Source organism: Alternaria burnsii (assembly GCF_013036055.1).
Source record: "Alternaria burnsii strain CBS107.38 chromosome Unknown 732, whole genome shotgun sequence".
NCBI lineage: Eukaryota > Fungi > Ascomycota > Dothideomycetes > Pleosporales > Pleosporaceae > Alternaria > Alternaria burnsii.
In genome coordinates this window covers 469,942-490,125 of record NW_024066113.1, presented here as the reverse complement: position 1 = coordinate 490,125, position 20,184 = coordinate 469,942, and the positions used below count along the sequence as shown (strand labels likewise).

The 20,184-nt window shown below is 51.0% G+C and overlaps 8 protein-coding genes across 8 annotated transcripts; 5 read left to right on the top strand and 3 right to left on the bottom strand.

The window, feature by feature from the left end:
- Nucleotides 1-454: 454 nt before the first annotated feature.
- On the top strand, nt 455-2,054 carry GT037_005627 (polyamine transporter; the record flags this gene model as incomplete). The annotated part of the gene is made up of 3 exons (XM_038930674.1): nt 455-955; nt 1,020-1,716; nt 1,771-2,054. The coding sequence occupies 3 exons, from the start codon at nt 455-457 to the stop codon at nt 2,052-2,054; spliced, it is 1,482 nt and encodes a 493-aa protein (XP_038786363.1).
- A 1,003-nt stretch (nt 2,055-3,057) lies between these two features.
- GT037_005626 (argininosuccinate lyase) lies at nt 3,058-7,633 on the top strand (the record flags this gene model as incomplete). The annotated part of the gene is made up of 7 exons (XM_038930673.1): nt 3,058-3,463; nt 3,918-4,333; nt 4,659-4,713; nt 4,783-6,072; nt 6,362-6,725; nt 6,804-7,356; nt 7,523-7,633. The coding sequence occupies 7 exons, from the start codon at nt 3,058-3,060 to the stop codon at nt 7,631-7,633; spliced, it is 3,195 nt and encodes a 1,064-aa protein (XP_038786362.1).
- On the bottom strand, nt 7,581-8,870 carry GT037_005625 (uncharacterized protein; the record flags this gene model as incomplete). The annotated part of the gene is made up of 1 exon (XM_038930672.1): nt 7,581-8,870. The coding sequence occupies one exon, from the start codon at nt 8,868-8,870 to the stop codon at nt 7,581-7,583; it is 1,290 nt and encodes a 429-aa protein (XP_038786361.1).
- A 768-nt stretch (nt 8,871-9,638) lies between these two features.
- On the top strand, nt 9,639-12,193 carry GT037_005624 (duf-domain-containing protein; the record flags this gene model as incomplete). The annotated part of the gene is made up of 3 exons (XM_038930671.1): nt 9,639-9,750; nt 9,801-11,605; nt 11,657-12,193. The coding sequence occupies 3 exons, from the start codon at nt 9,639-9,641 to the stop codon at nt 12,191-12,193; spliced, it is 2,454 nt and encodes an 817-aa protein (XP_038786360.1).
- A 222-nt stretch (nt 12,194-12,415) lies between these two features.
- GT037_005623 (u3 snornp-associated protein utp7) lies at nt 12,416-14,083 on the bottom strand (the record flags this gene model as incomplete). Its single annotated transcript, XM_038930670.1, has 1 exon — nt 12,416-14,083. The coding sequence occupies one exon, from the start codon at nt 14,081-14,083 to the stop codon at nt 12,416-12,418; it is 1,668 nt and encodes a 555-aa protein (XP_038786359.1).
- A 944-nt stretch (nt 14,084-15,027) lies between these two features.
- Nucleotides 15,028-16,254, top strand: GT037_005622 (uncharacterized protein; the record flags this gene model as incomplete). The annotated part of the gene is made up of 3 exons (XM_038930669.1): nt 15,028-15,504; nt 15,558-15,833; nt 15,895-16,254. 3 exons carry the CDS (start codon nt 15,028-15,030, stop codon nt 16,252-16,254), a joined length of 1,113 nt encoding a protein of 370 aa, XP_038786358.1.
- A 528-nt stretch (nt 16,255-16,782) lies between these two features.
- Nucleotides 16,783-17,778, top strand: GT037_005621 (uncharacterized protein; the record flags this gene model as incomplete). Its single annotated transcript, XM_038930668.1, has 2 exons — nt 16,783-16,823; nt 16,872-17,778. 2 exons carry the CDS (start codon nt 16,783-16,785, stop codon nt 17,776-17,778), a joined length of 948 nt encoding a protein of 315 aa, XP_038786357.1.
- Nucleotides 17,779-18,426: 648 nt separating this feature from the next.
- On the bottom strand, nt 18,427-19,938 carry GT037_005620 (dual specificity mitogen-activated protein kinase kinase 2; the record flags this gene model as incomplete). Its single annotated transcript, XM_038930667.1, has 4 exons — nt 18,427-18,813; nt 18,864-19,392; nt 19,447-19,604; nt 19,657-19,938. 4 exons carry the CDS (start codon nt 19,936-19,938, stop codon nt 18,427-18,429), a joined length of 1,356 nt encoding a protein of 451 aa, XP_038786356.1.
- Between the last annotated feature and the right edge of the window lie 246 nt (nt 19,939-20,184).

Below are 20,184 nucleotides of genomic sequence, written 5' to 3'. Positions count from 1 at the left end.
ACTGCGGATGTTGCGCTCCGATGCAGGCTACCCAGATACAGTACATGCAGTGCGTCAGGAGTGGTTACACAGCATTCGGTGACAAGCAATGGATGGTCAGTGTAGAACTTAATAGATATGGTGTTTTCCGTCTGTTCCTGAGGTCGGCAGGAAAAAGAAGCCTGGCTTCGCGATTTCGAACAAAAAAAGTGTAGTCATTTATTTTTCGATCAGGCTGTTGTTAGTATCCCGGGGCCATGTCTCAGTAAAGTAAATCGATAAATGAAGATGATGGTGAGCATGTGACAGTCGTCAAGCAGCGGCCCGGGCCTTCTGACTATCTTCAATTACGTCATCATCGGACTAATCGTTCCCGCAAGCTGTGACACGATTCAACAACAACACGCGTCAAAACATACAATACACAGCCAAGCTTCGCAGCGGGGGGACGTACGGATACACCACCCTTTGTGCAATGATGAGTTCCTTCCAGAGGGAGAGTGAGCCTCTACTGCGGAGCCCTCCAACCAAAGTTATAACATTCGAGCCAGACGACCCAGACGACCCACGGAACTGGTCGAAAGCGCGAAAATGGCTGATGGTCGCTGCTATTGTTCCGATAGACCTCAGTGTCTCCTGGGGAGCAAGTGGCTTTAGTCCTGCTGCGAGTGATTTCGCGAAAGACATGGGCGTCTCACCGAGCGTCGCGGTTCTGGGATTAAGCATGTATGTCCTTGGGTTGGCTTTTGGGCCTATGACCTTGGCTCCTCTTTCGGAGTACTTTGGAAGGAGACCTGTTTATATCGTGTCTTACGGCATCTTTCTCCTACTACTTTTGGGAACAACATACGTAGAAACATTAGGCCCATTCCTAGTCCTGCGCCTATTCTCAGGCTACTTTTCATCTACGACTATCTCGAATTTTGGAGGCACCATCGCAGATCTCTTTCACCATCATGACACTGGGCCAGCCATGGTAAGTTGTGCCTGTACGAAATGCATGTGAAACATCAACTAACCTCGTACCTTCATCTCTACAGTCATGGTTTCTTTGGGCGGCAACAGGTGGCAGTCCTACTGGATTCGTCCTTTTCTCGTTTATCGCAAAAGGTAGATCGTGGCATGCTGTATTCCGGATCATATTCTTCATCTGCTTGGGCTTCTGGTTTGTTATGGTCTTTGCATTATACAGTCTTGGAGAGACTAGACATAGCGTCATTCTCTTACGAAGAGCGAACGCGTTACGCCTACAGACAGGGGACGAGGAGCTGGAAGTGCCGGATGAGATGAAGCAGCGAGGACCAAAGCAGTTGTTCGGCACAGCGCTCGCACGCCCATTCCGCTTCTTGGGATCTGAGGCTATCGTGCAATTCGGTGCACTTTACAACGGATTCCTCTACGGCCTGAGCTTCCTCTTCAACGGCGCATTCCACATGATCTTCGGTCCAAATGGATACGGCTTTGATACCATCGGCGTCGGTATCTCTTTCCTAGGGATAGTTGCAGGCATCACGTTTGGCTTGATCACGAACATCTTCCAAGAACGGTACTACCAACGACAAGTGTCCCAGGCTGGCCATCGTGATGTCCCTGAGGCGCGAGTGCACCACGCGAAGCCGGCAGCTATCGTATTACCGATTTCCCTTTTGGCCTTTGCACTCACCGCAACGCCGAACATACATCCGTTCTTCGCAGTGCTCGCTAGTGCATTTTGGGGATGGTCATTCTATACCCTGAGTAAGTCAGCCAGGCGTTTGGTATCAAATATATGACGCTAACGGCTCGGTCTAGTCCTTATGACCCTTACTTACACCGAAGACGCGTATAAAACGTACTCAGCATCAGCACTTGCTGGCATTGGACTTATCCGTAACCTGGCTGGCGCTGGATTTCCACTGGTCGGAAGACATCTGTTTCTGAACGTAGGCACCAGGAACGCAAGCCTTGTGCTGATGGCAATCGCAATTTGTTTAGCGCCCATACCATTCTTCCTTGAAAGGAGAGGCGCGTCATTACGCAAGAGAAGCCCATGGGCAGCCGCGCATGAAGACGAGGATGAAAACGATCAGGAATAATGCTACTTGTATCAGCTGGTCCTACGCTGGAAGGTGTATACTGTCCCGTGCCTCAGAAGGTGTTGGTGGCATGTTACATTCAGGTCTCGGGGTTGGAAGATCTGACTGTTGCATTCATCGAGTATGGACTACGCGTACATGGCTGATCCAGCACCATTTACTGTGGTGTGTTTAGTCAGATGGACACGTCTCTCTAGCTTCCCATACCCAGGCAACGGGTTTCGGCACTGAACAGACCCCAAGTTGTAATCAATCCGCACAGCCGCAACTCTGTTCGATCTCACCAGCCACTAGTGAGGCTTGCTCACCATCTAGCTATCCATATTTGCCTTGTGCAGCGGCAAGGGAAATGGATGGTTCGATCCTTCACACGTGACCCCCGAGTACTCAGCAAATTAACACACTTATTGGACATAACAAAGCATGACGACTACCCTAAACCAGCATAAGAACGTTTCAAACACGACAGAACACATCGTTTCGGATCTGCCCGTGGTTCTAGCGCGTAAATCGACCAGACGTTGCGAGCCAACCAACGCGTCGCGCAGCCGGTGGGTCGGCGCGTAACGCTAGATCTCGCGCTGTCAACTACCCGCCTATCCATCCGCCTACCCACTTGAGATATTCTTAGAAAATGGCAATGTACATATGAGGCTCTGTTCTTTGCGATGATGATTCTTTAATCTCAGCCTCAAACAGTCTTCTTTCCTTCCGTCAGTTCCATTCGGTTATTTTCTTTTGAGTGTGTTCCGTGAACAACTCAGTGTTTCATTCACAAGTTCACTTGCTTCTTTCCTTAGTCAAGTCCCAGCATAGCGACGGAGTTTTCCCATCGATTTCGAGTTTTCTCGTCTGCTCATTTCGAGAGCATTTCGAACAGCGCGCAAGTCGTGTCTTATCACCAACAACAATTCGAGCTGCATTTACACTGTCACTTCATTCCGGGCAAATACCACAAATTCTCCACAATCAAGCTCGACGAAAATTAGCTATCTACGCAACAATGTCCTGCCAGCCCTTCACCGCGGTTCCCCAACCACCCACCACACTCCCCTCCTGCGCGGTACCTGTCGGTGGCTCCAATTCCTCAATCCTAGACGCATGCTGTAATGGCCACATCAACGCCATCGCCACATACTCCGCTCCCGACACAACCACATCATCACCTTCAACATCGTCAACACCGGTCATTGTCAATTCCGAAGACAACGACGGCTGCTTCCAGTACTGCATCACCGACTCTCCAGATATCGTCCAGAGTTGCTTGGCACAGAAAATGGAGGAATACGAGAAGGACAGTGCGAGTGGTATGGGTATTTTTGGCTGCTTCAATACAGATAAGGCAGTTGGTGCGAAAAGGAACGATGACGAGGCAGGATATGCTAGTGCCGGCATGAGGATTAGTGGAGGTAGGAGTTGGATGGTCTCAGCCTTGCTCGGTCTGAGTGTTCTTGGTGCTGTTGTGGGAGGACTGTGAGCTGCGATGGCAGTTCTAGAGCGCATTGAGAGCACAAGGGAGCGATTCACATGATCAAGTTATATACCACGGTTGTTCTGTTTAGCATTTTCTGGCGTTGACGCCATATCTAATGAATAATGACAACCCTCATAACTCAATCTTTCAAGTGACCAGATACTGTAGCAGCGCCGGAATCTATCGTGCAATAGTCTGAACAGCTTCCTTGCACTTACAGAAAGAACATGAAGGATATGTTCATGCCTGAACACTCACCATGCACTTCGACAACATTGTGTAACCACATCACTCGTATAGTTGCAGTTACTATGATCCTTATTATATCACATGGTAACTGTAATAGATATTAGTTATCTTTCAATTTCTCATACATGATGATAACGCAGGATTTTGCAAGTCGCTCAACCGGAAGCCCAAGATGCCAGTGCTAGATCCACCAAAGTTCGTCAATTATCGTCAACAAAGGTTTGTGCATCCGACGCCTCGCCCACCGCCGACATCTAGCACTGTACGAAACCTAGAAGCCAAAGCAGAACGAGAGGAATCTGGAGGCTCGTCCGTTGGAGTTCCTGAGCGAAAAGATAGCGTGGTGTCACCATTAACACGTGATTTCCCAGACTCTGAGCTTTTGGGGCCTTCTTTTGTAACCAAGTTGCATGTTGCTTTGCAGCCATTCAAACACAACCCGAACCACTCGAACAGCTTGAGCTTGTTAGAAGCTGGGTTGTGCGAGGACGCACCTGCCAGAAAGCCCGTCTGGCGTCGCTTATCTCACGATGTTCTGAAGCAAGCTTTCGATAAGGTTCGAAGCAAACAGTAGTACTGGGTATTTGTCTTCTTGTGGTGCTTACGATAGCGTATATTCTATGTTCCAGTATACTACTTATGAACTGGCAAGATACCTTGAGATCGAACTATCCATCAATTGACAATGCATGATTGTTGTGTATGTGAACCTGGTGATGAGTCTATGGTTGAGGGGCAGCCGAAGTGGGGACAAGGGAAAGTTCCCCGCGACATTTAGCGCTATCGCACCCCTGCCGCCGATGCGGAGCGTCATCTTTTTCTTGAACGCGCAAACAGTCACAATCTAATTGCACAAATCCTATCCTCTTAATATACTCAAGATGGCTTCAGAACAGAAGGTAGCAGAGAACAAGCTTTGGGGAGGCCGTTTCACAGGTTTGTGCAGCCAATGGTTCAATTGAACCGCTAAACACTTGCGATGACTGGATACTGAGACGCGTACAGAGGGCCTTGACCCAGTCATGGAGCAGTACAATGCTTCCCTACCGTACGACCGTCTGTTCTACGCCGAGGATATTGCCGGTTCAATCGCGTTTGCTCGCGCCAACAAGAACACTGGCATCCTGACCGCCGATGAGTTCGCTGCCATCGAGAAGGGCTTGGCACAGATCAAGGAGGAGTGGGCGTCAAAGACCTTCGAGGTTAAGGCCAATGATGAAGACATTCACACCGCCAACGAGCGACGACTCAGCGAGATTATTGGCAAGGACATTGGAGGAAAGCTCCACACAGGGCGTAGCAGGAACGACCAAGTCGCAACAGATCTACGGTTATGGCTGAGGGAACAGCTCAAGACACTAGAAGGCTACCTGAAGCTTCTCATAAAGACATCAGTACAGCGAGCAGAGGCTGAGATCGATGTGCTGATGCCCGGCTACACACATCTCCAGAAGGCACAACCAATCCGATGGTCGCATTGGATCCTCTCACATACCACCGCTTTCGCGTCCGAACTCGAGCGCCTCCGCGAAGTCATAAAGCGTGTGAACCGTTCTCCTCTGGGATGTGGTGCGCTGGCTGGCAACCCTTTCGGCATCGACCGTCATGCTATGGCCAAGGAGCTTGGATTTGAAGGCCTGCTTCCAAACTCCCTCAATGCTGTCGGAGATCGCGATTTCGTCTTCGAGACAATGCAATGGGGGTCAAGCCTCATGCTTAAGATGTCGCGCTGGGCGGAGGATCTGATCATCTACTCGAGTCTGGAGTTTGGCTTTGTGCGACTAGCCGACGCCTACTCCACGGGAAGCTCCCTGATGCCGCAGAAGAAGAACGCAGACTCCCTGGAACTGATCCGGGGAAAGAGCGGCCGTGCTTTCGGACACATGGCAGGATTGTATGTCACCATCAAGGGCCTACCCACAACTTACAACAAGGACTTGCAAGAGTCTGTTGAGCCTCTCATCGACCACATCAAGACGGTCAGCGACTCCATTCAGATCGCCACCGGTGTCCTATCAACCCTGACGGTCCAAGCCGACAAAATGCATGCCGCGCTCACCCCAGAGATGCTGGCTACAGAGTTCGCAGACTACCTTGTCCGAAAGGGTGTACCATTCCGTGAGGGTCACCATATCTCTGGTCGTGTCGTCGCCTTGGCAGAGAAGGAGAATGTACCCATGGACAAGCTGAGCTTGGAGCAGCTCAAGGGCATCGACTCGCGATTGGGCGACGATGTGGTTGAGTGCTTAGACTATGAGCGTGCAGTAGAGCTGAAGAACGCTACTGGTGGTACAAGTAAGAGTGCTGTCATGGAGCAGATCGACATCCTGAAGGCGATTCTCTAGAGAAGCAATGTGTTTGAGTAACGCCAAAAAACCGGTTTAGACAAAATCTGTGGTAATTTCAGATCATGAGATATGAGAAACGATTGTTATACGACTTGGAACACTCAGTCATGATAGATGCCTGTTGCTTGGGCTGAGCGACGCGCATGTGCTTACCCCACTTCACCCGTAACATCATGCATTCCGCGGATCCGCGAACAGGGCTATGCATACTTTACAATCTTGAATATGTCTGATAGAGTCTTCAACTAAATCAAACTACACTTTTTCGTTTGTACGAGACCTGAAAACCACGTCTGTCACCCACAAAATGCAGCCAGACCCACATAGCACCGACGTCGTCGCCAACATCAACTACTTCCCTGCCACAGGCGTGCCAATCCCCAAATCAGCATGGAAAACGAAACATCTAGATGACAACGATGAATACACTCGACCTATGCTGATCAGAGATGTACGCAAGGCCGATAAGACCTTCGACTTGGATGTAAACGGCTTCACGTTCGTGACATTACCACGCAAAGAGAGAGTAGGACGTAACAGCAGCGAAGAAGATGTCAAGCGAGAATACTACCCTGAGCTAGAAGAAGTAGCCAAGAAATTGTAATACCCGCGTACATGGTTCATTATAGGACTGAAGAAACAAAAGAGGAATAGAAGCTAACACCACCAACAACACAGAACCGGCGCATCAACAGCCCACGTATTCAACCATGTCATCCGTGCCCACTCTTCCCCCACAGAAAAAGGCATTCAAGATGCCCAAGGCCGCTGGCAAGACATCCCCTCGGGCCACCCACACGTCGACTACGAAGGCTCCCCCGACGCCCTATCAGGTACTCTCATGGAGCTCTCCTTCCCACCTCACATCGATACCCTCTTCACCAAATCCTCCCGGTTTTGTTTCCTCGGCGCCTGGCGCCCCTTGAAAACAGTGAAAAAGGATCCCTTGGCCGTGTGCGATGCGACCACCGTTCCAGACAGCGACTATCAGGTCAGACTAAGGGAGTTTAGTCGCACGGGGAATAAGAGTAAGAATTATGTTATGAGTCATGGAGACAGTAGACAGAAGCATGAGTGGTGGTATATGAGTAACATGCAGCCGTGGGAAATGGTCGTGTTCAAGGGGTTGGACTCGAAGAGGGAGGAGCTGGGATGGAGGTGTCCACATACGGCGTTCAGAGTCAAGGGGACTGAGGGAGAGGAACCGAGGGAAAGTATCGAAGCGCGAATTGTATGTTTCTGGGAATAGGAGTTCGAGTTACTATTCTTGGGTTGGAATAGAGGGTGTTGGTTGTATTGTATTTGTAGCAATCTGACTTGGAAAGTGGAGCTGGTTGTGATCCATGCGCGTTATATGAGCTTAGGGACCTTCACTGTCTTTGACGAACGGTGTATAGTATCTTACTGCGAGAGCACCATCGATTCATCACCCAGATGCCTCAGCGTCGACGCAACCTACTGAAAGTTCGTCGATAGCCCACGACAAGCTGCGTCTGGTCGAGGCATAATATATGAGCGTATGTTGCATACAGACTGTGGTCTGGTCGGTGCTTCAGATTGTTCCTGTATAGCTTGTAGATCATGAAAAGAGCGTGGCCTACGCGTATTATGACTGTTCCCACGCGGTGCCGCAGTCGGCAGACCGCCCATCCCATGATAGGACCGGTTGTCTAACTTCCGGTTGTGTCGCTCGGCGATTCCGTATTTGGGTCGCATACTCATCCTCCAGTCTGCTTGAATCTTTACGTTTGAAGGCTGGCTCCCATCCTGGGCTGACTTTTCTCGCAGAAGCTCCCACCACATGACCTCTTTTCTCAACGCCACAAATGGAGGCTCAGCATATACATCTCGCTTAATGTTGGCCATTCCATATCTGCAATGCCTTTTGTTGTATTGCTTGATTGCCTTGCCCAGAACTAGTGCGAGCGCCTCGTTGGATCTTGTGCCGAGCTGTGCAACAGCTATATCGTCAGAGACAAGTCGGCGTGCAAGTAGTTTTTGATTCTTGTCCATACCCAGTTTGCCAGGTAATAGGCCACGCCGTCGTGTCCAAAATGATGTCTTGGTATAAAGTAGTGTCTTGTTATGATTCCCACTATCGCATCTGTGCGACCGGAAAGCGTATAGCTGTTCGAAAACGTAAGCTACATCGATCCCAAGGGTTTGTGCTGGCTGCATGATGAGATCGATAATAACGTTGCGGTCCTCATCTCTTAGTAGACTCTGGGTGTTATCGATGACTGCCTCGCATGCTTTATGAACGGCATCGGCATACTCGAGGACAACACGCATCTCCTGGAAATTCAAAAGACTGGTGTTTCGAGTAGAGAGGTTCGCAGTGCACAGATGCGGCGAAGATGCAGCGAGAGCGAAATGGAGCTCGTGAAAGTCGACATCATAGCTGTATACCAGTATATCGAAGAGAAGGCGAACGAGAACTTTGACTGCATCTGCCCTATCACGAGGGAATTGTAAGCCTGTAGGGTGGCCCACAATTTGATCCGGTCCGAAGGGATACGGTGCTGGAGCGTTGGCGGAGGTATCGTTACTTGACTTGACTGGAGTGCGTTGAGTGGATGTTTGCTGAACATTTTGTGAAGAAGGGGGATTTGGATTGACTGGGTTGCGTGGAATGGCGCGCTGGTAGGTTTGTTGCGCAGCGGAAGTCTGGCAGCTTGCATTCGAGGTCTGCCCTGTCGACCCTGCATCCAGCTCGTTTGTGTCCTCTTGAGACAGTATGGGCATCGCAAGAGTCACCCGCAATAGACTCAATATTGTCGAGAATAGTCGAAGCGACACAGGCGTCCACCGCAAATGTCCGTGAAAACGACAAAAGGGAACGAGGAGAGCACACTAAGAATCATGGAGCGGCAGCATGACCTTTCGACCGCTATATGACGTGAAGTAACGTAAACATCGTTAAGTTACGATCTGTAAGGGTCCAAGAGGGGTTTTGGTTACCTGATTAACCTGTTCGTGGCGCTATAATTGCGCAACCCACCGTTGTGCTGAGAACATGTTTTCATCTCTCTCCAAGGGTCAACGGTGATCCTGGGGTTTGTCTTGACTTAGCCATCGAGGTGTAATGCTTAGGCACAGTGAACATCTTTCAGGCTCTTCCATTACATGCGCTGGTCGCTGCCAAAACATGCTTCGTCAGCGGAAGTCAAAGGTATAGCATGTTTGAAGGCGTGTGTTTGTGGCTATGACAGATCGGACATGTACTTTCAAAGCAAAACGTATATTTTCAGGCTTGGAGAGGCAATGCATAGAGTGTAATACGTGAGGCGAAGAGTGGTTGAGGAGAGCGAGGGCTGGGATGCAGGGATGTTGCGCATGACGCCACAGCCGAGGAACCAAAATTATTCCACTTAGGCACCTTTATCGATAACGGGTCAAAATTATCGCCATCCCACTCTCCACCACCAAGCAGTGTAGCGCTGTCTTTGATACCGAACAGTCAAAGTGGCGTCCATTCCTTTTCGGTTCAAATCAGGTGGCAGCGGCAACAACATGGCTCCCATCGCTGCGCAATCGCACCACCACCGCAGTACCACGAAGAAAGAGAAGAAGGGCTTCAAGTCTCGCCATGCCACCAAAGGCGCGCTCAAGGAGCAGAGCAAGGGTGCGTCCTTCACCACCACCAGGCCGGGCTTTGCTGACTGTGTTGTATAGGCAAGGTCAACTCCCTCTCCTTCGAATTCGGCAGCCGCAAGACCCCCCACCAGCAAGTCGTGAGCAAGATCGACCGCCGCAACCGCGCCAAGCAGATGCGCATCAACAAGGACCACGAGCACGCAAAGTCCTCCAACGTATTCGCCGGAAAGGATGGTGCGCCGAGGATCACCGCTCTTATCCCGCTGTGTTCAGACGTGTCTACCGCGGCAGCTGTGCGCAGCCTGAACTCCAGCCTGGACATTGAAGAGGAGGTTCCTGAGGCAGGATGGACGCGCACAAGCATCGACCGTTTCAAGCAGAAAGTGCAATACCTGATCGTCAAGAGAGATCTTTTGGCGGCTCTCGACGCCTGCCGTGTCGCTGATTTTGTTGTCTTCATCCTGTCGGCGCATGAAGAGGTCGATGCAGAGGGCGAGCTGATACTGAAGTCGGTCGAAAGCCAGGGTATCTCAAACACTTTCACCGTCGTTCAAGGACTGGACAAGGTCGAGCCCGCGAAAGCCAGGCCATCTGTCGTTTCCTCGCTCAAATCATACATCACCCACTGGCTACCCTCCACCGAGCGCGTCTACTCTCTCGACAACCGACAAGAAGGCGCAAACCTCGTTCGATCGCTATGCACAACTACCACAAAGGGTGTTCGATGGAGAGACCAGAGAAGCTACATGTTCATTGAGGATATTGCCTGGCCTGGTGGCAAGGCAGCTGCCAGTGAGGACGGTACTGGCGACGTTGTCATTACCGGTGTTGTCCGAGGTCTTGGACTGAAAGCCGACAGGCTAGTACAGGTCGGAGATTGGGGCGACTTCCAAGTCGACAAGATCGTCGCTGCACCGCTGGAGGTGAGAAAGAAGAACAAAGAGGAAGAGATGGCTGTTGACACAGAGGGCGATGATACTCTAGAACGTCCAACGGAAGACCAGGATGATCTGGCAGATCTCGCTCCAGAAGAGACCCTCATGGATGACGTTACCAACTACGCAACGTCCATCGCCCCCTCTGAGCGCAAGGGTGTTCTACTCGATGATCACCACTACTTTTCAGACGAGGAAGAGGAGGTCGCCCCTGCGAAACAGAGGCGTTTGCCAAAGGGCACGAGTAACTACCAGTCTGCATGGTATCTTGACGACATGTCCGACTCAGGTTCTGATCTTGAGGACTTCGACGAGATGGACGTTGAAGACAATCAAAGTCAGCCTGCGCACCCGGCAGACGGTGTAGAAGGCATGGATGTTGATGGCAAGGCCATGACAGAGGGTGGACCATCTGAGTACCCGCAGTCGGAGATGTTCCTAGATCCATCACCAGAGGACGAGATTGCACAGATCGAGGAGTACCGGAGGTCCAGGAAAACCGAAGAGGATGAAGACCTGGAGTTCCCTGATGAGATCGAATTGCACCCGAATGTTAACGCGCGAGAGCGTCTGATCCGTTACCGAGGATTGAAGAGTCTGAAGAACAGCCACTGGGAAACAGAAGAGGATCGACCATACGAGCCAGAGGAGTGGCAACGGTTGCTCGATATCTCTGACTACAAGCGCACAGCGACCAAGTTCATGCGCGAAGCATGGGCTGGTGGTGTCAAGCCTGGAACTCGGGTAAGCGTACACATTCGCGGCGTCCCATTACAATTCCAGGAAATTCAATCACGGCCAATGGCCATGTTTTCCCTGCTCAGACACGAGCACAAGCGCACAGCTTGCAACTACAGCATTCTGCTCAGCTCCGAGCATGAATCACCGATCAAGTCAAAGACCGAGATGATTGTGCAGTGCGGACCAAGGAGGATAGTGATTAACCCAGTAAGTTACTACGACCGTGTACTTTACCATTTAGTACTAACCGTTTCTTAGCTATTCTCGCATGCTGGAAACACACCAAACAACGTGCACAAATTCTCCCGCTTCCTCCACCCTGGCCAGTCGGCCATTGCGTCCTTCATCGGCCCTCTGACCTGGGGCAATGTCCCCCTCCTCTTCTTTACACGTGACACACCCTCTCCCGACCATCCCTCTTCACTCCGCTTGATTGCGACAGGCACATCTCTCCCACCTTCCACCAACCGCATCATCGCTAAGCGCATCATCTTGACCGGCCACCCCTACAAGATTAACAAGCGTGTTGTGACAGTCCGCTACATGTTCTTCAACGACGGCGACGTCAAGTGGTTCAAGAGTTTGCCTCTATGGACGAAGCGTGGAAGGAGCGGTTTCATCAAGGAGAGTTTGGGTACGCATGGATACTTCAAGGCCACCTTTGATGGCAAGATCAGCCCTATGGATGCTGTTGCTGTCAGTCTCTACAAGAGAGTGTGGCCAAGGAGTGCAAGGGCGTGGAGGGGAGAGATGGAGCAGTCGGCTGAACAGGTGCCTGAGCTTGTTGTGGCTTAGAAGAATACGCATCAATGACTTTTATGATATCATGGGCATTTTAGGCATTTTAGATAGGTAAAATGGGTATGGAGTTTTATTGTTCGTTCTCAACGTAGTGCCTCAATCAACCACCAAGGGATACCAGATCAGTAATATAAACGCCGTGAAATGCTGATGAAAAATATGCTTTTCATCCCCCCAACGCCAGTATGGTATCTTAACAAGCGAACATTTTAGAGCTCACTTCCTAGCAAACCTCTCAAGCGCAGGACCATACTCCTTCTTCAATCTCTCCTTCCTCTCAATCTGTCTCCTTTGCATATTCTTCAGCGCCTCTCTCGCCCTCTCCTTCTCCTCGTCAACCACATTCTTCGTCCCGCTCTTCCTCAGGTATCTCCTGAGCGCCGAATTCCTACCCTTACCCCTCTTCTTCAGCATATCCACCTTATCCGGTTCCTTCTCTCCTCTCGCCGCCCTGATCTCCCTCTGCCGCTCCTCGTTGGTCGCCAAATCGAGGTTACCGACAAAGTTGGGGTCGAGCGCAATCATCTCGGGTTGGATCTTCTCGAGAAGGGCGTGGACTTCTGTTTCGCGACGTTGCTTGGAGGTCTCGTAAGGGTTGGTGCCCGGTTCGAGGGTATCAGGGTTGGGTTCACCGGAACCGGGGACGATGATGGAGGAGAAGCCCTTGTCATGGGATATACCGAGGACGTCTTCAAAGGGGCAGAAGCGTACGCGACCAATGTTTAGTCCTTCACCGCCCCAGCCCATGTACGGCATTATGGGTGGTGTTTGGTCCTCGGCGTTTCGTCGGAAGAGGTCGTCTTTGTAGATGGCGGTTTGCGTGCCGAAGCCGACAGCTGTGAGGCTGCGGTCGGAAATAGAGAGCGTGGTACCGGGGACACGGAGCGTTTGTTGATGCATCTCTTTGAACATGCGGATGTCCCAGACGGACATGCGTCGGTCTTGTGATGTGCTGACCATGTAGGTTCCTGACCTATCTACCGCGATGCTTCGTACCGGGCCGCGATGTGGGAGGAGCTTGACGAGGGGTGTAGCGCTGTTGGGCGACCACAATGTGACGAGACCTTTTTGATGGCCGACGTGTAGAATTGCGTTATGTGGGTTTTGTGCGAGAGCGGTTGAGGGGCCGAGCTTTGTGTAAAGCTGCTGTAGTGACTGTCCGGTAGAAACATCGGTATACCGTACTATACCCGCCGTCGACACCGATGCAAGAAGGAAGTGATATGGCAGGTATTCGAGGTGTGTGGCTTCGGAATGGTTCTTGAGCTTGTGCATCTCAACACCATCGCCCGAGTAGATATAGACACAGTTCTTCTGCGCTACCGCAAAGTTCTTCTGATTACTCGTGTGTAGCCATCGCGCGTCTCGTACCGTCTCGTTGAGTTGTAGTTCGCAACCGAGTTTTCCGTCTCTCCAGTCGAAAGTTGCGACATGGCCTTTTCTGCCCGCAATCAACAAGTCTCTACCATTGCGACTGTATTCGCATACGTCGTATGGCCCAAGACCTTCTAACCGCAACTCGAAGCTCTTCTTTGCCGTCTCGACACCAACCTCCCGCTTGATTTCATCTTGTCGCACTTTGTATGTCCTTTCCAGCTCGTTTTCGGGTTCCAACAATCCAGGGTTGTTCTCCAGCAGAACTTCGACGTTCTTCGCCTCTATCGCTGCCTGCTTGTTCTTCGCCTCGAGCGACTTGATGTTGGATCGCAGCTTCTTGTCCTTGACTGACTTTGGTCGTATGCGATCGCCGCGTCCATACTGCTTCGTGGCTGCCTCGGTGAATTCTTTGACTGCACGGATGTCTTCGTCGTCGATGGGCGCTGCGTTTTGCGACTTGCGTCGCGGTTGCGAAGTGCTGGGCTTAGGCCCGCGTTCCATAGCCATGTTCTGCTCAGAAGGAGCGGCGATGCTTTCTCTGGAGATAGGTTATATGTCTTCCTATCAATTAATCTTGCGACGGCAGGGATCTCTGGGTGTATGCGCTGAGGTTCTTTCGCGCAAAACGTTCTTGGTCGCGCATGCCCCAATCCTAGAATTATTTCTGCCAATGTTCACCGCTTCGGGATCTTGGCACGCTAGCGATGGCCGCGCCTTCTCGCGTTGCATCCATGATCTACACTACCAACCATCTCAAAGGTCTCTTCGAACTGCAAGACGTCGCTCGGATATGATTGTAGCGCTCGGCCTCCATGAAATGCGAGCTGTGTTATGCAGTTCGTCATGATCCCCTTCTTCACTGCGTCAACCAATCGTATCTCAGCAAGCCTCAGCCCTGGAGCAGACCTCAGCACTATACCTATTTAGGTGCCCTTCGCGCAGCAGGAGAACGGCGGCTGCGGGCTTATAGCATTAGCCAAACTCAGCGCCCTGCCACGCAAGCAAATGTCTTATCCGCGAATCATACGGATTGTGCCATACTGCGCCTCATCGCTATGCCCGGGTTGCGTCAAGGGTCTGCTAAGCACCTTAGAGATAGGTACAAGCCTCGCCAAGGACTGCTTCAAGTAGTGCTTACAGGAGCTGCAATGGTCGCTCTTCCTTTATCTGGCATTCTGAGCGGTGGTCGTGAATGGCATGGTTTGTATGGCTCAGCCACCAGCACGAGGGTGGCCTGAAGCGTGACTACGTTATGCGGATATACCAGCTGGGTTGGGATGAACATTGTACTGTAAGTATATATTGCTCAAGTCGTTAGGAACAATTGTGTTCTTTTCTCCTCATCAGTCTTCTATTTTATCTTCCACAGTGTTGCTACCAAAGCCATACATTTTTCTGCATTACTGCTGTATTCTCCCGCATCTTATCAAGCGGGGTACCATCGCCAGGTTATGGATACCTTTATACTGGTAGCAAGAAACCATCTCGAGCGACGAAAGAACTCCAAGACATGTCCAATTGAGGATACCCGTGGCCCTGAGATTGTGCCCTTCGTCGGTAACCTTACATTCCACCAATTCGCAACAATTCTCTCTGGAGCCTGTGCCATCCTCAGCACAATCATCGTCGGTATTCTCATCGCCCTTCATGCATTCAACTACTCGAATCCTATACAACAACGACAGATCATCCGGATCATGTCACTGGTACCATGGGTGGCGCTGTTCTCTTTTCTCGTCGTCTGGCAAGAAGACGCAGGAGAATACCTAGTACATTCACTTGATTTCGGCTGTTCCATCGCGCTATCGGCATTCCTGCTGTTCATGTGCGATCTTGTGCTCTCGCATCGTGAGGGCTTTGACGCTTTATTCGGAGAAGGAGCGAGAGCCAAAGGTACTCTCAAAGAAAACAGTCCAAATTGGCTGAAAGTAAGTTTTTGTCCCATCATCAAGACAACTGGATTCCATCTGACACTTCTCAGCGTATTTGGTACGGCGTGCTTCAGTTCATACCCACCAGTATCATCATATGGATTGCCACCGCAGCTACCCTTGCTACCGGCACCTACTGCAAACAGTCCAACAATGTACATTTCGCACACCTGTGGCTCACGATTCTGGTCGCATATACCACCACAGTCGCTATCATCAGTTCCCTCAGGTTCTATAAGTTCAACCAGAAGTTGTTGAAGGAGCATCGAATCATACTCAAGCTGGCGACATTCAAGGGTATTCTTGGTCTGAACTTCCTCCAGTCGGTAAGTTCTACACTCCTTTGCTTAGTCTAAGATGCGTATAGTATGCTGACGACACTACTAGTTTATCATCTCCCTACTCGCGGGCCATGGCGCGCTCAAACCCACTAAATACATGACATTCCACGATATCAACAGCGGCCTCGCCTCGCTCATCCTCGCTTGCGAAATGCCCATTTTCGCAGTCCTTCTTCTCTTCGCCTTCTCACCATTACCATACAAGCAACAGGGTAGTCCTGCTGCAGGGCCGGTCAGTGCTGTCGTTGATGCTTTCAACATCTCGGATCTGTTGTCGGCGTTCTATCGGGGACCCATGAGACTGGTGAGAGACCAGCAAAGACAGATCATGCGACAGGACAGTATGAGGATTGGTATGGTCCCACCTAGAGATGACGATGAGAGGGAAGGCCGATCCGCTGTGTGAGCTCTCTTAGAGTAAGGTGCACGGTGTGGATGGGGGAGGATGATCCTTTGTATCCAATTCGACCTGCTCCGCTGCGCTTGAATTCATTCGGCGATGGAATTTATATCTGTATATGGTTCATAAGTCTTTTCTAGCAATATCAAAGTGATGCTATCATATCTCGCAAACACAGAAGCTCCACTTTCCGGACAGGTAAGTTGTGACTACAAGAGAACTATGTGAATCATCCACTAACTTCGTACCTCCACGCCCACAGATCCCCATTAATATAATCATCACTCGGGCTAGACCTTCGTGGTACATGGGTATCTGCATGATGGGCAGGGCAGTCGTAAGCGGATTCACTGCCGTCGTGCATAATTACACGGATCGTCGCTCTTTCATAAGTGCATGTCAGCATTGACCATGTCAGCAGGCGCTCTTCTACCCAAGTCCTCTTTTAAGGGCTCTAACTAGGCGCCGCCTCTATCCCTCTTCTCTTCGACACATCCCTACTCCGCGATCAAGTCGGATCGATTCCGGGCCACGATGACCTCCTCTCTGGATAACACAGGCTCTGCCAATGCACCGTAAGTGAGATGCATACCAACACAAACTCAAATCCTGATGAACGTCAGATGGCCGGCTGTGATCGCGCAGCAAATACAACCTTACCTGCCTGTTGAGATCTGGTCGAGAGTCCTTCATCATGTGGACGACGACTACACGCTTTGGGTCATTTGCCGGCAGGTCTCCCAAACCTTTCGAGCGGAAGCTGAACACGAGTTTGGATTGAAACGCCTCTCAACTCTGGATATATCTTGGCTCGCTCGTGGGCGCGCCCAGCATCAAGATCGCCTTCTCTACTACTACTGCAGAGTGCTGAGCATACAGTTCCAGAATCTTATCGAGGACAGTGCACGAGCTCAGTTCAGCGCGCAGTTCCAATTCGACTTTCATCATGACGATATACCCATAGATGATCACGAATGGGTTCATTGCGATTGCTGCAAGGATATTGTGGTTGGACTGATGGCCTTTCGAGATCTAGATTTCGAAGAGAGATCCGGAGAAAGATACTATGCTAGCCAAACTGCCACGCTCGGGTCATACTGCAATGAAGCCGAGCTTCCGGGGCTGATGGTTGATACTGTCCGAAAGACCTTTGCCTTCGATTGGAAAGCGTTCCTAAACGACTTCTTTCGGATCACTACCTATATTGAGACACGTAACCAAGTCAAAGACCGCGTACGCGATCGCGCAGAACAGTCCCTAAACAATTTGCGTCACCCCCCAAATTGTGGCGATGACACCACTTCCGTATCCTTGTTCGAGTATTGGTGCAAATGGTCCGAAACGTTTGAGGAAGAAGACGATGATCGCTGCACAGAAGCCTATTTTCGCCGTATGCAATCTGTACGCAATAAGGCAGGGTTTCCATTAGATCTTGCCAATATTACTGAAAAGACTCGCAAGTACCAGAGGTTACGATTCAGTGGGAGGAGGAAGTGCAGAAACCATGCGCTGTTCGATGAGCTCTGCTAAATACTGAGTCCATCGGCTACTATGGCAACGAATTGCAGTAGACACAATACTACTGTAGAATGGGATTGAGGGTCATGGTATGGATGAGAACGCAATTACGATGGCAACAGGAGATGCACAGATCGCAGTAGATAATGCTGGCAAGAGTATGTGCCCTCTGTGACCAGCAAAATGTTAGAACAAGGACTGCGGAACATTCTCGATAGTTATGACCATCCGTAAAAATGAGGAAAGAAGGCTAGCGAGCCACATCTGCAATTATTCAAATCGTGATTTTAGCTCTCGATTTCTTAAGTTCTAAGTGCGCTTTGGCTATGCATAGTCTATGCGACGACAATTCTTATGAGCACACAAACTGCTTTGTGTCTTGAAAAGTGAATGTTGGTGACTTGCCCAGCTCTAAACTGCTAGTCATAATCTCATTATGGCACCTGTGATGGGGATATGGACAACTGATATTTGATGCTAGTCGAATGGCAATAACAACGAGCCTGCTCCTTTCTAACATGCCATCAAGGCGAAATCTCCTGACCATTGTACTTGATAAACATAGTCCCAACATCCAGCAGAGACCATCCAAAATGCCCGTGAAATCTTCTATATACTCGCTCAGATCCGCCTTCTAGTACCCAAACGTAGTTTGCCCAGCTATTGCACTTCGCTGTTCCACCTCCTGGGCTGAGGTGGTAACCCATTCGCCGACGGTCCCCTGCTCCCTGGTCTACTTCCTGGGCTGTCTACAGGTGGCGCAGGTCGCATGGGCAGGTTCATAACATTGCCGCTGCTCGATGTCCGTGTAGGGTATGAAGGTCGTCGGGGTGCAGGTTCCTGTTCGCCGTTGGCCACTCTTTGTCTGGGGTCGCTGGAGTCTCGCTTGTGGGGAGGAGATCGCTCGCGGAGCTTCTCTTTGATGGTCGCTGCGGGTGCGGCAGGGGCGAGGTGGGATTTGCGCTTGTTGTGTTCGATCATGGATATGGCCCATGCTTCTAAGTCGACGGGCGTGCGCTTTGCGGCTTGGAGGAAAGCGTCATGGTCCTGCCATGATCAGTATCTATACGTCGTAGAAAAAATCCTGTAAAACTTACGTATAGTTCCTTGGGAGTTGGTCGCTCCGCTGGGTCCTTCATCAAGCACTTTGCAATCATGTCCTCAAGAATTGACGGGAAAGCATCACTCTTTGGCAGCTTTGGTGAGGGTTCCAAAACGATTTGCTGCAAAAGATCCAGGATACCCTGTGGGCCTCCAGCTTCGTCGTCATCGCCGCTTCCAGCGAAGGGAAACTTTCCAATGGCCAATTCCATAAGTGTGAGTCCAACACTCCACACATCGGACTTGACGGTGTAGGGAGACCCTTGTATCCGCTCTGGCGCCATGTATGTGCCTGTTCCTACGAATGTTTCGGCAATAGATCCCTCCAGCTCACTTGAGACACCGAAGTCGCACAGCTTGATGTTTCCCTTTGAGTTTACGAGGATGTTCGAGGGCTTGAGATCGCGATGCATGATACGGTGGGCGCTGTAGAGGTAGGCGAGGCCTCCGAGCACTGCCTCTGAGATCTTTCCGAGTACGTCAACGCGGACTGGCCCAAATGTTCGTGAGACCCAATCGAGCGACCTGGTATAACGGTCAGTAACTCCAGCTTATCGTATTGCACCGCCCTGAACCTACCCCACGTCCATGTACTCCATGCACATTATCACGTCCCCGGAAGAATTTTGGAAGGCACCATAAAAGTCGACAATGTAATCCGAGTTGCAGTCGTGCATGATTCGGAGTTCTCGCACGATTCGTTTCCGCACTTCGTTCTTCGCCTCGACATGTATGACCTGCCCCTGTCAGTCTTCTCTCTCGCATCTGCCCTACTAGCCTGCTACTAACCTTCCTCGCCATTATAACCTTGGTAGCAGCGTGCTGCACTTTGCTGACCGTTCCTCCGTTTCCGTGACCCAGTTCCCGCAGCACTATCAGATCCTCGGCCTTCAGGTCTAGCTGGAACTCAACACCAATCTCAAGGGTATCCTGCTTCTCATCGTTGGCTCGGGCGCCGGGTATTTGGGCATCTCCAGCGGAAGGAGCGGGCTTGGGTGGGGGAGCGCTGAGTGCTAGGCCCTTGACGTTCTTCCTCTTCATCGTCTTCTGCTTGAAGGACGACTCAGCCATCTTGAAGGTTTGCGCCGGGCGCTGTGGTGGTGCAGGTGCAGGTGAGGGAGTGCAGCGACTGCAAGGTGAGGACTATGTCGTCAGAGGCAAGGAGCCCAGGTGCAGAAGAGGGTGTATGCTGGCTCTGGTTTCGAGTTTGCCGCCCGACGCTGTGTCGACGATGGTACGCCAATCACAGAAATAGCCCAAAGGAGGACAGCGTCTATTGGTTTGTCCTTTTTCGGGCGCCTGACGAGCGAGTGTGCG